Source organism: Miniopterus natalensis, chromosome X (assembly GCF_054644295.1).
Source record: "Miniopterus natalensis isolate mMinNat1 chromosome X, mMinNat1.hap1, whole genome shotgun sequence".
Classification (NCBI taxonomy): Eukaryota; Metazoa; Chordata; class Mammalia; order Chiroptera; family Miniopteridae; genus Miniopterus; species Miniopterus natalensis.
The window spans coordinates 73,474,807-73,492,773 of record NC_142103.1 but is presented as its reverse complement, the minus strand read 5'-3'; the positions used below and the strand labels follow the sequence as shown (position 1 = coordinate 73,492,773).

Sequence of the window (17,967 nt, the reverse complement as noted above, 5' to 3'; positions counted from 1 at the left end):
GAACTTCTAAGGAGAAACCCCCACCAGCCACCACTTCCTCCAGTCAAACTGAGGGGAGCAGCTGCCCCGACGTGGGGGAGCAAAAGCTGCCCCAGAGTCTCCAAAGTGTGTCTGCGCGCAGCGCTCTAGCAAGGGGGCTAGCCGTGCTCTCATCTGTGCTCCCGCCACCCTTAAGGGGTGCCTGCGTCTGAGCTGGTGGCAAGAGCCCTCCGTGCTGCTAATGCACCACAAGGGAGCTTTCACCCCCAGCCTGAGCCAAGTTTCAAAGTTGGTCTGAGGGCCCCGTCCCGCGGCAGCCTGTACACCCGTTTGTCCATTCAAAGTTGGGCACCGCTGGGACAGAGCCGCCAGTTCTTACCTTCGACACCGTGAGCGGTTCACAGTGTTCCAGACCCCCCTTAAGGGTGAAGCCCCAGGGCGCCCCCCCTTGCAGCTGCACAGGGACGTACTGGAAGGACCCAGGCCGGTTCTCCATCCTCCGCTTTGCTCAGGCGCCGCGGGGCTCCTTTTCCGCGGGGGCTACGTTGCCTCCGCCCCCAGCAGCTCCGCCACCATCGCCCTCCAGCGCTACGCCACCCCGCACTGCCCTGCTCCGCCTACTCTCCCGGCTGGAGACGCTCGGCCGCTAGCGAGCGCAAGGAGGAAATGACACGGAGCTGGAGAAAGGGGGAGAGAGGGGGAAAAGGAGAAGGGGAAAAAAAAGAAAAGAAAAGAAAGAAGGAGAGGCGGAGGGATAGCTTGTAATGGACAAGAAAACGGAGCAATGGGGAGGGGCAGTCACAGGGACCTCGCCTATAGGATCGCTGGGGAGTGGGAGCAAGGCGAGGCCTCACATCAATTGTTACATTGTTTCATTCAAGCTGGCCCCCACTTTGGTCCTCCTCCTGACTGCAGGGTTCCCCGCCCCTCCAGCCAGCGGAGGCGATGGGAGGTGAAAGTCGTTAGTGTGGATGGCCCGCGTAGCCGAGTGGGCTGAAACGCTGGTTTCCCGCTTAGCGCGTTCTTGTTCCTCTGACTGCCTTTTTCTTCTGAAGGTCCCGAGAACCGGGTCCTAGGAGGGTTACAAGGCTGCTAATTTGTGGATCTTGCCTAGAGGGATGGAAAGTAAAGCAAGCAGGCCAGCGAACACAGTTGGACTGTGTGTGTAGGCTGCTCTGTGCGTTTGCGCTAGGTGTGTGGGGTCATTATGAAACATTGCCCCGGAGCATAGTTTAAATAAAGAGGCACTTTGAGGATGCCCCCTGCCCGGTCTCAGCCTCGCCCAGGCTCAGCGCTGGCGTCTATGGGTACCACTGTGCTTGTGTATGTTCCAGTCATCTGGAGTTCCTGGCACGGCCTTGCACTTGCCCCACTGAGATGACCAAGCCAGGATTCAGCAAACTTTATGACTAGCCGTATTGTTTCCACTCCTAAACAAACCTACAGGAAAGAGCATCCATTGATAAGCTGGCCAATTAACAATGTGCCTTTTGGAGGAATCAGCTTTTAGGCAGTGCCCAGAACATCTCTGCTCATCTGTTCATGCTGGACTTTTAGAACAGCCCCCACCCCCCCACCCCCAACACACACACACACACACACACACACACACACACACACACAGACCATTAGTCTCAAAAAGTGTATTTGTTACTAAATCTTATGCTGATTTCTCATTTTGACCTGAGCAGGTTACCATGCCTTTCTGAGGTGTCTTCTGGAACCACTTGCAGGCAGTGAGTTTTTAAAGGGCTTCACACTAGCAGGGAAAGTTTTGACAACTAAGTTGTGACTCAACAGGATGTTCCCAATCTCTCTTGCCTGTCCAGCCTCTTGCCCTCTTCCTCATTGCCAAGGAACATACTATGGCACCCTTCCTTCCACAATCAGCTTTCTGCAGACAAGGTTTCCACTCTCTCCTTCCATTTCCTCACCTGTAATTGCCTTTTCAACACACTTTGGCCTTCAGTGTGTCCCAGAAGGCCACTGAAACTTTGCTCACAGGCTTCCCTCCATCCCCCAATCCTTTCTTCTCAGCCTTCTGGACTGTCTGCATTATATGATACTGACATGACTTTTCTTTAATAAAATGGCAGTTTGGATGTCTATAGCCCACTTTTTAAAAATCCTCAGAGATTAATCAAATTGGAAGCCACCTTCAATCTTTTAAGAACTGCAAAAATAATTTTGATCATGAGCATTTTTTTAATTTCCCCTACTAGAAAACAGAAAATTTGAGAAAATGGCATCTTAGTTTGTTGATTCTTAATTGTGTGTCAACCTATGACCTAACATTCATTTGCTCTGTCCCATCTTGAAACTCATCCCCCCCCCCCTTTTTGGGATAAGACTCTTATCTCCATGATTGTCACTTGGTAGAACTTAGCATTTTTCAGTATCAGCATATTGAAATCTGTAAAGTTTAGTTCACAGGATATGCAGTCATCACTCAAGGTCTACTAGAATTATGTGTCTAGACTAGAGGAAAGAGATTTGGAAGCAGGAGTCACACACATGAGCCCTGGCCTTGTCACTAACTAGATGGGTGACCTTGGGTAAATCACTGAACTGCTTTCAGTCTCCTTTTGTTCATCTGTCAATTTCAGCTAATAAGCCTTGACCTACCTACTTCCTAGACCTGTTGAAAACTAAAATGATATAATACATATGAAAACACTTTGAAAAGAAAAAAGTAAAAATCCTCACAACCTTATTATGAAAGTAAACCAATCTATTTTCACTCCAAGACTAACTCCATGCTGATGTCTTGTTGCATTCTTCAGTTTATCCTTTTCGTCATTATAGCAGAAGAACATAAATTACCTAGCCCCTGGTGCAAACAGCACATAAGTAGACATTTTGAACATCAGGTGCCTAGATAATGTTGCTTGTTTACTGATAAAAATCACTGCTAGTAGAAGGGATCTCATTCTTCCCTAGAAGTACAGCTAGTGGAAGCATGATTATGTAGTGGAAAGGGTACTGGGTAGAATGTGAGATGCCTGGATTCTAAGTTGGTTCTGCCATTAATTGCTGTGTGATATTAAGCAGATCACTCCCCCTTTCTGTAAATTGAAGGGATTGAGCTACTTGATTTCTTAAATTCCTCTACAGTTTGCAAATTCTGTGACTACTTCCTGGCAAGTGGCTAAACATAGTAGATGTGCAAACAAAGACTTGATGATGGAGATGAACCAGGTGAAAATAAAGCAGTGGGGAAGAGTCCAGGAGTGTATTTCTGTGTGTGTGTGTGTGCTTGTGTGTGTGTGCATACGCTCTCACTAGCTCATGGTGTGACCAGCAAACAGATAATAAGTTCACCTAAAGTATGTGAAATTGCCTGTAGGCAGGTAGAAATATGAAGCTCCATATCAAGAGAGAGGTGGTGATCGATAATATAAGTTTGGATTATAGTTGAAGCCATTTGGAGTGGATAATTTCACTCAGAATGATATGAAAATAGGGATCATAAAGGGTTTAAAAAAGAGCAGACAGAGGAAGTGGGGAAAAGGCCAATCAGCAGAAACAGAGAAAGATAAATTAAAAGCAGGTTGTTTATTTCTATCTCATGAAAAAAATCCTCAAAGAGTTTTTTCTTCATTTGCACTCTATCGAACAGTTTACCTTTTGGGGAGAAAGAAGATTGAACTATCAGTCCTTCTCTGAACTTTAAAAACAACTTTCTTAAATAGACACCTTTTAAACTCAAATGTGAATACAATATTCCTCACAGCAGTGCTGAGCTTCTCTCTGAATTAAGGACTCTATTGAAATTCTAATGAAAGCTATATGCGTTCACCGTTAGAAGGCCTCACAGGATCTCCCAATGTTATATACAGCTTTGGCTGAGGCATAAATTCTTTCTGATTGGTGTTTTGAGTTTCTTAGGATATATTCCTAGAAGTGGGATCACTGGGTTAAATGGCACTTCTATATTTAATTTTTTGAGGAGACTCCATACAGTTTTCCATAGTGGCTGCACCAGCCTGAATTCCCACCAGTAGTGTACTAGGGTTCCCTTTTCTCCACATCCTCGCCAACACTTGTTGTTTGTTGATTTGTTGATGGTAGCCATTCTGACAGGTGTGAGGTGATATCTCATTGTAGTTTTCATCTCTCTGATGATTAGTGACATTGAGCATTTTTTCATGTCTCTTGGCCATCTGTATGTCCTCTTTGGAGAAGTGTCTATTTAGGTCCTTTGCCCATTTTTTAATTGGATTGTTTGTCTTCCTTTTGTATGAGTTCCTTATATATTTTGGACATTAACCCTTTATCAGATGTGTCATTGGCAAATATGTTCTCCCATACAATGGGCTCTTTGCCCATTTTAAAATCAAGTTATTTGCTTTTGGGGGATATTAAACTCTTATCAGATATATGGTTTGCAAATATTTTTTCCATTCTCTAGGTTGCCTTTGCCTTTTCATTTTGCTGATTTTTTTTTTGCCATGCAAAAGCTTTTTAGTTTAATGCAATCCCACCTATGTTTATTTTTGCTTTTATTGCTTGTGCTTTTGGTGTTATATTCAAGAAATTATTGCTAAGGCCAATGGCATGAAGCACCCCCCCTATGTTTATCTTTTAGGAGTTTTACAGTTTCAGTCTTATATAAGATAGGGATTCAATTCCATTCTTTTTCATGTGTATCCAGTTTCCCCAACATCACTTATGGGAGAGACTATTTTTTCCCCCATTGTGTATTCTTTGTGCCCTTGTCAAAGATTAGGTGACCATATATGTTTGGGTTTATTTCTGAGCCCTCTATTCTGTTCCATTAGTCTGTATATCTGTTTTTATGCCAGTATCATACGGTTTTGATTATATAGCTTTGTAAAATAGTTCAAAATCAGGAAGTGTAATGCTTTAAGCTTTGTTCTTCTTTCTCAAGATTGCATTGGCTATTCGGGACTTTTTTGGTTTCCATTTCAGTTTTAGGATTTTTTTTAAATTTCTGTGAAACATGCCATTGGAATTTTGATAAGGATTGCATTGAATCTGTAGATCACTTTGGGTAGTATGGAAATAACATTTGTTCTTTTAAGGAGCTTACATATTTACTGAAACAATATTTCAACAGAAAGCTTAATGGTATTCACTCATTGAGTTTAATTTGCCCTAGATTGAGAAACAATTGTTAAATCCTAGGCACTATGAAAGGCACTTTCCATACATTATTGGCAGTGATTATAATGACCGTGAAAAGTGGTATTATTAACTTATTCCAAGTGAGGAGACTGAGCCAGGAAGTGGTAAAACCAGGATTTCAAGGCAGGGAGGCTGGAAAAGCATCCTGTGATAACTTGATTAATCATGTCTCTGTCATACTCTACTTTTTAAGCAGGGGAGGGAAGGGATTGGAGTCCTCCATTCTGCTCTCTTCCTCTTTCCATTTGGGAGTAGTTCTGTTCGAACAACTCTATTGGCTTCTTTCCTCACTCCTGGGTCAGTTGGCAATTCTATCTAGTTAAATGGGGAAAGTGTTAGAAAGCCTATTATGGCTTTCTATACATTCCATGTCCTCCAATCCAGTTTTTAACAGTAATAAACAGATATTTTTTTCATCTACCTCTCTGCTTCCTGGATCTCTCAGTTGGCCCTCAACTTGGGAGTGGATGAGAAGGGCGTTATTATTTACCACTACTCTCCAAATATATCTACCCAACAAATATCTACACAGTGTGTGTATCTTCTGTCCAGTTATCTGTTTGTTATTGTCTCCTGAATGTCTATATGGGCCTGTTTCTGAATGCAGCTCTGATTGCCAAGGTGCCTTTATGTGTGTACATAACAGAAACTATGTGTGGGTGTTAAATCCAAGTTCCATGTGTTCCTCAGGGGGATTGATCTTGGTATGTGTGGGGGAGAGGGGAAGAGAGAATGAAGATGTATTCCTTGAACTTGGCTTTGAGGGCCTCCTTCTTATAGTTACTACAATAATTCTTACCCTTCTCCCCTAGAAACAAGCTCTACCTCAAAAGACTGCTCAATTTTATTTCTTTCCCTTTCCTTCCATTCTGGAGCCATAGACTTCCCACTTCCTGTCTGTGTGCTAGTAGTCATTTCAGAAACCCTTTCTGTGCTGGCTCAAAGATTGTTTGTACATTGTTTACAGGCTAGGGAATTTTTCATTTGTCATAGGCAAATTATCATATTAGAGAAATCTATCTTGCGTTTTGTGATTGTTATCTAGTGTTCTGTGGCACATACTTCTAAGCAACTCAGTGAATTTTATCAAGTCATCTTCTTAATTTCATCACTCCCTTGGGAAAAATAAGGTAAGAGTCACAATTAGAGTCATCATTTTACAGGTGAAACCAAAGGCTGAATAAATTCATTGCTTTTCTAATCTTCCCTCCACGCTTCCTTAGAAAATCAAGTGTTGGTGAGCCCAGAATATTCCTGGGCCAGTTGACTCATGGGTACAAGGGAACCTAGAGCATTTTTCTTACAACAGTTTTTGTGGTTTTTTTGGTTTTGTTTTTAATCTTTACCCAAGGACATGCTTAGAGAGTGGAAGGAGGAGAGGAGGAGAGGGGAGGGGAGGGGAGGGGAGGGGAGGGGAGGGGAGGGGAGGGGAGGGGAGGGGAGGGGAGGGGAGGGGAGGAGAGGAGAGGAGAGGAGAGGAGAGGAGAGGAGAGGAGAGGAGAGGAGAGGAGAGGAGAGGAGAGGAGAGGAGAGGAGAGGAGAGGAGAGGAGAGGAGAGGAGAGGAGAGGAGAGGAGAGGAGAGGAGAGGAGAGGAGAGGAGAGGAGAGGAGAGGAGAGGAGAGGAGAGGAGAGGAGAGGAGAGGAGAAACATCAGTGTGAGAAAGAAACATCGATAGGTTGCTTTCTACTATATCTTCCCCAACTGGGAATCGAACCCACCACTTTTCAGTGCACAGGATGATGCTCAACCAGCTGTGCCACTCTGGCTGGGCAGAGCATTTTTTTTTTTTTTAATGAAGCAGATTTTGTCACAAATAATATCAAAAAGTGTTCATTTTTAATCTCATCAGTTGGATCTATTGGACTATTCTACTTGGATTTCTAGGGCCCCTGTTTCTCTCCTTCCACATTTATCCCCACCCTGTCCAATAATTACGCTGGCTCTTCTGGTTGTTTCTCACAGAAGAGAGATCTGGGGCAATGATAATTATCAGTGGAGAGAGAAAACTAGTGTAATGTTCCAGGTATTATTCATATATATATTACATGAAAATAATAGCAAGTTTCTCCCTCCCATCTAGCTATACACCTAAGGGTGTGCGTGATGGGGGTGGAATGGAGCAAAGGGAAGTTCTAAGTAGACTATAGTACTAAAGAATCTGATTCCTGGGGAATTTTGCCTAGGGCTAGGGAAAGACATGGTCCAGGCCTGTTAATATTTTTTTGACAGTCAGTTTTTATTAAAAAAAGATATGAAGCTATTGTTTATCATGCAATGCCGACTGAATTACATGGAGTAGAAAAGAAAGCAGTATATTACTTTCTTAATATAGACACTGTTTATTTTGAGTTAAAGCTAGTATAACTTTAGTATACAAAATACTATAGCTGGGCAGTATTTTTTAACTTACAAGTATTATTTAACTTACAAGTTAAATAAATCCTTGTAAGTACACACTGCTAGAGAAAGTTGGATTTTCAGTTTCTCCATGGGCAATTTTGTTAAGAATCCTTCCATTGCCAGGGTATCCCATTTGCGCCATCCTATGCTTTTATTCTCTCAGAAGAATACCAAGTGTCTCATGGAATCTCAGGATCTTGGCTTGGTATTGTGTTTGGGATTATAGATTTAGAGCCTCTTCATCCTTCCTGAGCTGATAAATCTAGACTGTGTGTGTGTGTGTGTGTGTGTGTGTGTGTGTGTGTGTTTTCTAAGACGCTTCCATATGTGGTGGTTGGTGCTCTCTGGGAAGGCCTGTTGGAGCAGGAGTTGTTTTGTTTGTGTTCTAAACTTAAACGAAGGTCAACCCAATTGGAAAACCTCAATTTGCCCTTGGGGCAATCAGTCACCTGGTACAGGTTCAGCTGGGTTGTGATGAATGTCTGTCATAGCTCTAGAGGAGTTTCAGCCAGGGATTGACTCCTTCATGTCAAGGATATAAATATCAGATGAACTGCTCAGATCCAATATGTGGGCTTCGAGATGACCTCTTTTTGGTACCCAGCTTGGACAGGGGCCACCCCTTGCTTTGAACTGTGTGCGTTATCAACTCTTCTCTGCTTCTCAAATGCTATTTTCTATGAATCATTCATCATTCCCTGGTCATTAATACAATAAATTTTGGTGAACATTAAGCTCTTACCTCAACTCCTCCAGCCATGGAAAGAAAAAAATTACATGTACATACACACAAAACCCAGCCTTTTTACTTTCAAAAAGTTTCCATCATTCTGCAGAAAAGGTACTCCAATTCAATGGGCATTTGAGCACAACAAAGCCCCCACTATGGTTTTGATGAAGCTCTGTAGAAGTACATAGCTGACAGTCAAAATATAGATGTATATGTATCCTTTTCTTTCTTTGATAGTTTATTTTTACTCTGGACTAAGTAGAAATGAACCCTACTTATGAAATATTTTTTAATTTTTTTTATTGATTTCAGAGAGAGGAAGGGAGAGGGAGAGAGAGATAGAAATATCAATGATGAGAAAGAGTCATTGATCAGCTTCCTCCTGCACAGCCCCTGCTGGGGATCGAGCCCACAACCTGGGTATGTGCCCTGACCAGGAATCGAACCACAATCTCCTGGATCATAGGTCAATGCTCAACCTCTGAGCCATGCTGGCTGGGCCCATCTATGAAACATTAACTAAAGAGGAAATCATTTTCCTTTTGCTTGAATCTAGAATAACCTAGCCTAAAGAAGAAAGAGTAACCAACTCTCTTTTCCTGGGAGTGTCAGATGGGCTTCTGAAAAGTAGTACTTACTCCAAATATTTTCTTTGAGGGAGATGATCCCATGTGTCTAGATGTGTACACATCATACATCCCTCCACCCATGTAGATTCATGAACAAAGTCATACACAAGGATTTATTTTCAAATTCAAGTATGCCTGGCTCATTTCTTTGAGTGTTTGGCAGCTCAGATTGCTAAAGAAAGAGGTTCCTGAATTCTGAAACAACTGTCAGGAGCCTGACAATTACTTGATGTTCTAATATGTAGGGCACTTACAGTGTTTTGTTTTGTTTTTTTCTTTCACTGTTTTAGATTAAACTTCAGACACCTGGATATTATACTTAATTTCTCCCTTTTTCTCCCCACATCAAAGACATCCACTCAGTTACCAATCTCTGTCATTTCTAATCCTAAAATAGCTCTCAAATCTATCCAATTATCTCCATCCCCACTGCCACTTCATCATCATCTCACACCTAGACAATTGGAATGGCTTCCTAACTGGGCTCCCTTATGCCTGCAGTTCTGCCCAGATGCCTCTAATCCATTCTTCACTTTGCAGCATTTTGTAGCCAGGGAACTCGTTCTAAACCAAAACTGTATGTCACTTGTCTGATCATTTTTTTTCAGTGGTTCCCCACTCTTTCTAAGTCTCTTGACTAAGATCCCCATTATGGGGCTCCTGCCTACACAGCCAGTACTTTTCCCCTGTGCTACTTCCAACCCTGTCCTAATCCCCCCATCCCAAACACTTAGATATCCAAAAGTACCAAATTATGGGCTGTTACCCCAAGCACAACCTGTTCTCTTGTATTTCTAGGCCATTTTACAAACATTTCTTTCTACCTGGAATGCCATCCACTTCACCCTTGTCCATCTGACAAATCCCTATACTTTCTTCAAGTTAGATCAAAGGTCACACTTAGAGAAGAAATGTTCCTTGATACCTCTAAGCTCTTCTTTCTTGATGTTTTCATTGTCCCCTTTATATCACTTTATTGTGGCCTTAAACATATTTTATTGTAATTGTCTTTTCCCCTGAGCTGGTTGTTCCTCATGGAAGAATTGCCTCACCTAGAGCAGCGAGGAACTAAGACACCACAAAGAGGCTCCTTTAGTGATTCAGAACCCAGAAAGAATCTTGAGATTGACCAAACTCGAAGCCTAGAAAGCTTTCTACTTTGATGTTGCTTATTGGTACATGTTACTGGAGAACTAATAACAAAAGATAAAAAATGTAAAAAATTTGGCTGAGCTAGAGAAAAGGAATATATGGAATACAAATCATCATCTTCTTAACATGGCATTCCAGATGCTCCACATACTGGCCTCTGCCCTGCCCTCCAGCACTGCCTCTCCCTCCTCTGACTCTCACTCTACCCTCCAGCCACACCAAAATACTTACAGCATCCCCACCCCTTTCATTTTGTGGTGTATCCTACATCCATACTTTTACTCATGCTGTCTCTCTACCTACAGCACATTTCCCTTTGCTTTAGGTAACTTCTACCAATACTTTAAGATTTATCTCAGGCCTCACTTATTTCAGGAAGCCTTCCCAAAGTAATCAACATACCATAGGTGAATGTGTGCATATGTCCCCCCCCACACACGGGAGGGGGGGCAAGGGAGGGAGAGAGGGATTGAGGGAGAGAGGGAGAGCTGGATATATGCCTGTGTAAATCAGGACTCTTGCTAGCAAATGATAAAAATACAACACATATAAGCTTAAGCCAAAAGAAATGTGTTATTGATACTAATTGAAAATCACAGGGGTAATTTTAGGCATAGCTAGATCCAGGTGCTCAAATGATGTCATCAGCAATCTGTTTCTATTTGTTGGCTCAGATCTCCTCTATGCTGACTCAGTTTTCAAGCAGGCTCTCCCTGCATGATGGCCAAGATATCTATCCACCAAGAGCTACAGATTTGCATTTTACCACTTAGCAACCCCAGTAGAAACACTTTCTCAATAGTTCCAGCAAAAGTTCTAGAATTGAGTCTATCCCTGAACTAATAACAATAGCCAGAGAAACAGAGTTCTCTGATTATCCATGTGTTAGTCAGGGTTTTCCAGAGAAATAGAAACAATTATTTGTTGTTTGTTTGTTTGTTTATTAATTATAGGAATCACATGATTATGGAGACTGAGAAGTCCCATGATCTGCTGCCTGAAAGCTGGAGAACCAGGAAAGCTGGTGGTTTAATTCAGTCTGAATCCAAAGGCATGAGAACCAGGAGTGCCAGTGTCTAAAGGACAGGAGTAAATGGATATCCTAGCTCAAGCAAAGAGCAAATTTGCCCTTCCTCTGCCTTTTTGTTATATTCTGGCCCTCAACAGATTGGATGATGCCCACCAGCACTGATGAAGGTAATCTATTCAGTCTACTGTTACAAATGCTAATCTATTTCAGAGGCACTCTCACAGACATACCCAGAAATAATGTTTTACCAGCTATCTGAGCATCCCTTAACCCAGTCAAGTTGATATGTAAAATTAATCATCACACTAGAGTTGGCTGATGTACCCATCTAGGTGGGATGAGATCTGTTACCAGAAGAAGCCATGTTAGGCAGCAAAACCCCCATATGTTAACAGTTTTCCTCTTATATTCTCCCATGTTCCTACCCTTTCAATGCCTCTGATCATACAGTATCATTCATATTTGAATATATATATCTGTCTCCTCCACTAGACAGTGAGTTTCTATGTCTATTTATTGCTATATCCCTAGAGATAGCATGGGGGCTTGGCTTCTAATCGGTATTCTCGATCAATAAATGATGAGTGAGTGGCCTTGCTGTGAATTTTGAACAGGTGATTAAATTACATTGAGCCATACTGAAGGCTAATTCAGGAAAATAGTTTAATTTAATAATTAGATAAATTAAATAATTTGCCTCTAATTTATTTGATTAAATGCATAATTATTACTGGGTTGCATGGTAAAGAGACAGAAATAGTGAATGGCTCATTCAACAGTCCAAAATTATATAATAAATGCCTTCTATGATTCAGGTACTATGCAAGAGACTAAGATTATCCTGTCTATTAATTAACCCTTTACCATTAATGAGAGTCAGTAGTGTATAGTGTGTAGTGATTGTATATGTGGGCTCTAGGATCCTGGATTAAAATTCTAGCATTTGCATTTACAAGTTAAGTCAATCTTTGGTCAGTTACTTAACCCCTGTGCCTAGATTCTTCTGTCAAATGGGAATAGTACCTACTATAGAAGGTTGTTGTGAGGATTAAATGCAGAAACAAATGTTAAGAATTGAGAATAGTATCTACAACATTTTATGTGCTTAATAAGCTTCAACTTTTATTATTAGCTATGAAAAGAAGCTCCTCTCTACCCAAATAATACTTTATCCATTATACTTGACCTGAGACAAGTTCCTGGGTTAGTGATTTAAATTTGAACATAAATACAACTTTTGGGCTTCAAGAAAATAGAACAGAATAGAAGCTTGTCTCAGCCCTGGCAGAATTGTATTTGGGCATAGAACCCAGAATCTTGGCTTTTTTAGTGTAAAATTACCATTCCCCAGTGAGCCACTAGGACAAGCCTCATGGATACAGGGAAGGAAGAAGTGGTCTTTCCCTTGGGGAAGAGTTGTTCCACAAGAGCTAGGAGATGACTTTTAAATCCCTACATTGCTGCTGCATGTGGCTCACTCAGAGAATCAGAGTATAAGCAAATAGTTTGGGTGGCTACACAGAGTTTGCTAACAACACATACTAGTTCTAAGTGAAGTCTTTGATTTAATGAAGAGAGTATGACATTTGGAAGCCAGCAAATCTGGGACAGAATCCTAACTCATCTCTTTACTGACTGTGGCATCTTGGGTAATAGTAATGATCACAGCTTGGGCCTTTTGAGTACTTAATATGTGCTAGTCACTGTTCAGAGCCCTTCTCATATACAGGGTGGGGCAAAAGTAGGTTTATAGTTGTGAGAATGAGAAAAAGAGTTTATTCTTGTATTCTTACTTATTAGTTATATTATTTTCCATATGAAAAACTGTAAACCTACTTTTGCCCCTCCCTGTATTCTTTCCTTTAATCCTTACAAAAAACCTTGCAAGGTAGATTCTTTTATTATTATCTTCTTTTACAAGTAGAAGAAGAAACTGAAGGGTAAAGAAGTGAAATAACTTGCCTAAGTTCACATAACTAGTAAAAGGGATCTCTCTCCCTAGGCACTCTAGCTCTAGAACTCATGCTGTTTATTATCTCTTCATGCTGCCCACCAGCTCAACCTCTCTGAGCCTCAAATTTCTCATCTGTAAAATCACCTTAATTGTGCCCACCTTCTAGGGTTGCTGTGAGGATTAGAAATAAGCTGGGGGAAGCATTTTGCACAATACTGGACACATGGAAGGAGCTTACTGTGTAAGAGTTATTATTATTCTGTCTCTCCATTGTTCCTACCAGCAGCAGGTCTGGACTTTCCTTCCTTTTTGCCAGTGCTATTTCTTGATTTTAATTAGCCTGACTACAAATTAGTTTCTATATGAAGAAGGTACTACTGGATTAGTTACAGAATGGAGAAAACTTTAATGCCAATGATTTTTTTTTTTTTAGTTCATCTTCAAACTGTGATTCTGCCTTCTGTGTCCCTGTTACATGCACCACTCACCAGGTGTCCCAACACTGGCAGGTGTCCCTCCCCACTCTCCAGCTAACCTTCCCAATGGGGGCTCCTGCTAGGCTGGCCATATTTCCTTCCACCTGTCATCTTATTATGGAAAAATGGATCTGAAAAGGACTGAAACAGCAGCCTGATGGGAGACCCTTGTGGACACAAATACACCTGAAAGGGATTTTAAGTTGTGGCTAGTTATTTCATTTCTTATTGGTAATTTTTATTTTCCTGCCACCCTCACACTGTTTTGAGTATATATCTAATCATAGCAACAATAAGAGTTAAGACTAAACTAAAAACATGGAAAGAAAGATAGCAACTAAAAAATCCATCAGTGACGAGTTGCACTATTATAACTGCAATGTAAATAGGTTAATGCAAATTCTCCTTTCCCTTAGATTACCAAATATAAAAGTGACAACAGCCCTGGCAGGCATTCTCAGTGCAGAGCGTTGGCCTGTGGACTGAAGGGTTGTGGGTTCGATTTCTGATCAAGGGCATGTACCTGGGTTACAGGCTTTTCCCCGGCCCCTGTCAGGGCACATGAGGGAGGCAACCAATTAATGTGTCTTTCTCACATTGATGTTTCTGTCTTCTTCTCTCTCTCCTTCCCTCCCTTCCACTCTCTCTTAAAAAAAAAAAAAAAATGGAAAAAATATCTTTGGATGAAGATTAACAACAACAAAAGTGACACCAGACATCACAACAATAGCTGTCTGGTGTGAATGAATCAAAATTATACTTTTGTAAATTTTTTCAGATTGGCAAAAAATAGAATACATTTTTTGTGTGTTGCAGAATTTTAGCAATTAGTTTATGTGTGCCATGAGATGAAAAAAGTTGAAAATCACTGCTTTACAAGTAAAGCCAACTAAGTAATTGACTTAATTTTGTCTTTCAATCTATTCATCCTATCAGATATACATACTCAGTCAGGCTCCCTCCCATTCTCTAGCCTTTCTTCTTCTCATTCCACTGTGACATGCAGCAGGGCACAGGAGCAAACACACTCACATTTCCATCCTCAATATTCCACTATCAGCTATGTGACCTTAAGCATGTTACTTTAACTTGTCTGAGGCTTAGTTTGTACATTTGAATAATGGGACTCACATTTTGGGATGGTGTGAGAATTAAATAACTTAATGTATGCAAAGTACTTAACACAGTACCCATATCATGTAAATGCTCAATGTATGTTAGTTGCTAGCTACAAAATTGGGATAATCCTAGCACCAACCTCAGAATGTTTCTAGGGATGAAATGGAAGAATAAATGGCAAGCCTCTGGTTTAATAGGTTCTAAATGTATGGTAGCTGTCATCATGAAAATTGTTGCACTGGGTGGTCTCATCCAGTAACAAAATTATCAGATAATACAGGGAGCATTTAATGCTCATGCTGATATCAAGTGGGTTGGTGTCTGAAGAGACATACTTGTTAAAAATTCCTTCTAAGCAAGCAGTACAAATCATGGTGCTCTGAAGGTCAAGGGGAGCCTGAGATAGTGACTCAGCAGGGAAATCACGTGCAGAATAAAGTTGAAGCTCTTTTTCTAAAAAAAAATGTCTTTATTGATTTCAGAGAGAGGAAGAAAGAGGGAGAGAGATAGAAACATCAATGATGAGAGTGTCATTGATCGGCTGCTTCCTGCACGCCTCCTACTGGTGATCGAGCCTGTAACCCGGGTATGTGCCCTGACTGGGAATCGAACCACAATCTCCTGGATCATACATAGGTCAACGCTCAACTCCTGAGCCACGCCAGTCAGGCAAGATGAAGCTCTTTTTAAAACCATGAAAAAACTAGGGGGCAAACAAGATGATTAATGCCAATTGTAGAAATTAATGGGGCAGCTCCCAAAGGAATATGCTAAGTAGTCAGAGGCAAGTCAGCTAGAAAACCTTAGAAGAAAGCTTAGGGGAGTTGAGCAGAAGTGGGAGGTGTGATCTGAACCCAGGAAAGAAAAGTGGCTAATAATAATAGTTAATACCTATTCTATATTTAGAATTTACTATGTGTCAAGCATTGTGCTAAGCAATTCATGTGCAGTATATCATTTTATCTTCCTTATCATCCTATAAGGTAAATTTTTATTATTACACCCATATTATAGTCTGGACCCATGTATGCATGGCTACAAAAACCTTAAAGTATACCAAGACCCAGAGAGAACCTTCTGGAAATAAGCCATTGAATCAGGTTTCGTATCCATAACTAAATTCATCATCTTTTCCCAGGGAATCCATCCTTTGTTCTGTACTTCCCATCATAGCACTACCATCCACCCAAGCCAGGAATTTGGGATTCAGTCTTGATGTTTTATTCTTAATTGAGTCAGCCACTAAGGCCTTCCAATTTTGCTTCCTATTTCTTAAATCCATCTTTTCCTCTCTATCTCCTGCAAGCCAGGCTCTCATGGTCTATTCTAGCAGTGTCCTATCCGGATTCTCTGCCTCTAGTTTTGACTTCCTTGGAATCAATCTAGCCTACAAACTGCAACCAAAATGATCTTCCTTCTCTCCCTCCCTTCTTCTTTCCTTCTTTCTTTTGTTCTTTATCTCTATTGTTGAAAGTGTTACAGATGTTCCCTTTTTCCTGCCATTGACCCCCTCCTCCCCACTCCGGCCTCCTCCCCAGGCATTCACCACACTATCATTTGTCATGAGTTATACGTATTTGCACATAAGTTCTTTGGTTAAACTCTTCCTATCCCCCATCCCCCCCTTCCCTCTGAGATGCATCAGTCTGTTCCATGCTCCCATGTCTCTGGATCTATTTTGTCAGTTTCTTTTGTTCATTAGATTCCACTTATAAGTGAGATCATGTGATATTTGTCTTCTCTGACTGGCTTTTTTCGCTTAGCATAACATTCTCCAGGTCCTTCCATGTTGTCTCAAAGGGTAAGAACTCTTTTCTTTTCTTTCCTTTTATTCTACAAGGTAAATCTTTCTAAACTGCAAATTTGACCATGTAATTTCCCTACCCAAGAAATTCTAGTTGTTCCATAATTTTCCTGAGTGTTGTCCATGGTTTGACTCTCCCTGTCCTCCTGAACTGTGCCTATTTCTCTAGCTTCATCTCCTGTCATTCCCTATCCCCTGAATTTCATGTAGTTCTTCCTTACTCATATCTGTAGTCCATAGTCTCATGAGTTTGTGTAATATATTCTGTCAAGTTCATCCTTTCCAATTATTTTTACTCTCAGCCTTTAAGTCTCAACTTAGGCATCAGCACCTTCAGAAAGCCTTTCCTGATGCGTGAGCATGCTAAGTGACTCTCCTCTGGCCTTGCCCTCCTCACCCTCTGTGTCTGATCACTTACAACAGCATATTGAAATAATGCTTATGGATCATGCCTTGTTCATTTTTACATCCCCCAAACTTAGTGAGTTCCTGATCCATAGTTAGGTTTTGATAAATGTTTTTGAACTGTTGCAAGCACCTAGGATCTGTATCCAAGTAATGCTTGAGGTAGAGACCAAAGAGACCTAACAGAAATAACTACCAATTATGAAACACTTACTGTGTGGTGATGTCCAACTCTGAGTGGCACCCACTAAACCCCTATTGTGTCTTATTTTCCTCTCTAGCTTTTATCACCATCTGTCATATTATATATTTTACTTATTTCGTCATTTGTCAGACTTCTCCCACTATAATATTAACTCTACAAGGGTAGTAATATTTGTCTTTGTTTATTGTTGTACCCCCAATGCATATCAGTGTCTTGCACATAGTAGGTTCTCAGTAAATATTTTTGAATGAATATGGAAGGTAGACACTTTCTTTTCTTTATTTTAAATTATATTTTATTTTTATTGTTGACATTATTGAGGGTAAGCACTTTCAATGTGCAATCTCATTTGTTCTTCACAACAACCCTGCAAGGTAAGTAGTAATGTTTCTATTTTATAGGTGAAGAAAGTGAAGCCCCTCACCACTCACACAAAGAATGACAGAGGTTTTGAGAAACTGGTATATTTATTGAGCCTATAGATTAAAAGATGATTGATTCAAAGATCTGGGTCACAAGATGTGGAGGTGCAACAAAAAATGCCAACCCAATAAAATAGCAACAAATAAGTGAATCTCTGACAAGCTGAATTAAATAGAAAGACTATACTCTCTCCCAAGGGAGAGACTGTACATTCCTACATTTTACAAATGAAATCAGTTTTGCAACCTGAATAGCTATATCTGCTGTTCTAAAAGAATCTGGGGACTTGTAAGGACTTCAGTAGAAACATTATGAGGCAAGTCCATTGGAGCAAAAATACAGAGATAAACCCCTCAGGATGTGCAGAGAAAAGTTAGTCTGTGGCCCAGAGAATTGGAGTGCCTGTTGTGTGGCCTCTGTAGGTACAAACCACGTATACCTCCATAAGGGTAGAAGAGAACCAAACACTTTGCAAAAGGTCGTGCAAGGCTCTTCTAGTCAGGGTCTGGAA

The 17,967-nt window shown here is 41.0% G+C and overlaps 1 protein-coding gene across 2 annotated transcripts in view; it reads right to left on the bottom strand.

The window, feature by feature from the left end:
* The window catches only part of SHROOM4 (shroom family member 4), a 208,443-nt gene extending 207,914 nt beyond the window's left edge, over positions 1 to 529 (bottom strand). Inside the window, exon 1 of one of the 2 annotated variants that reach the window (XM_016218523.2) lies at positions 359 to 529. In XM_016218523.2, the coding sequence (XP_016074009.2) occupies positions 359 to 475 (117 nt within the window). In that variant the 5' untranslated portion in view covers positions 476 to 529. The remainder of the gene's footprint in view (positions 1 to 358) is intronic. The other variant, XM_016218524.2, reaches the window with a different exon arrangement.
* Positions 530 to 17,967: the final 17,438 nt, after the last annotated feature.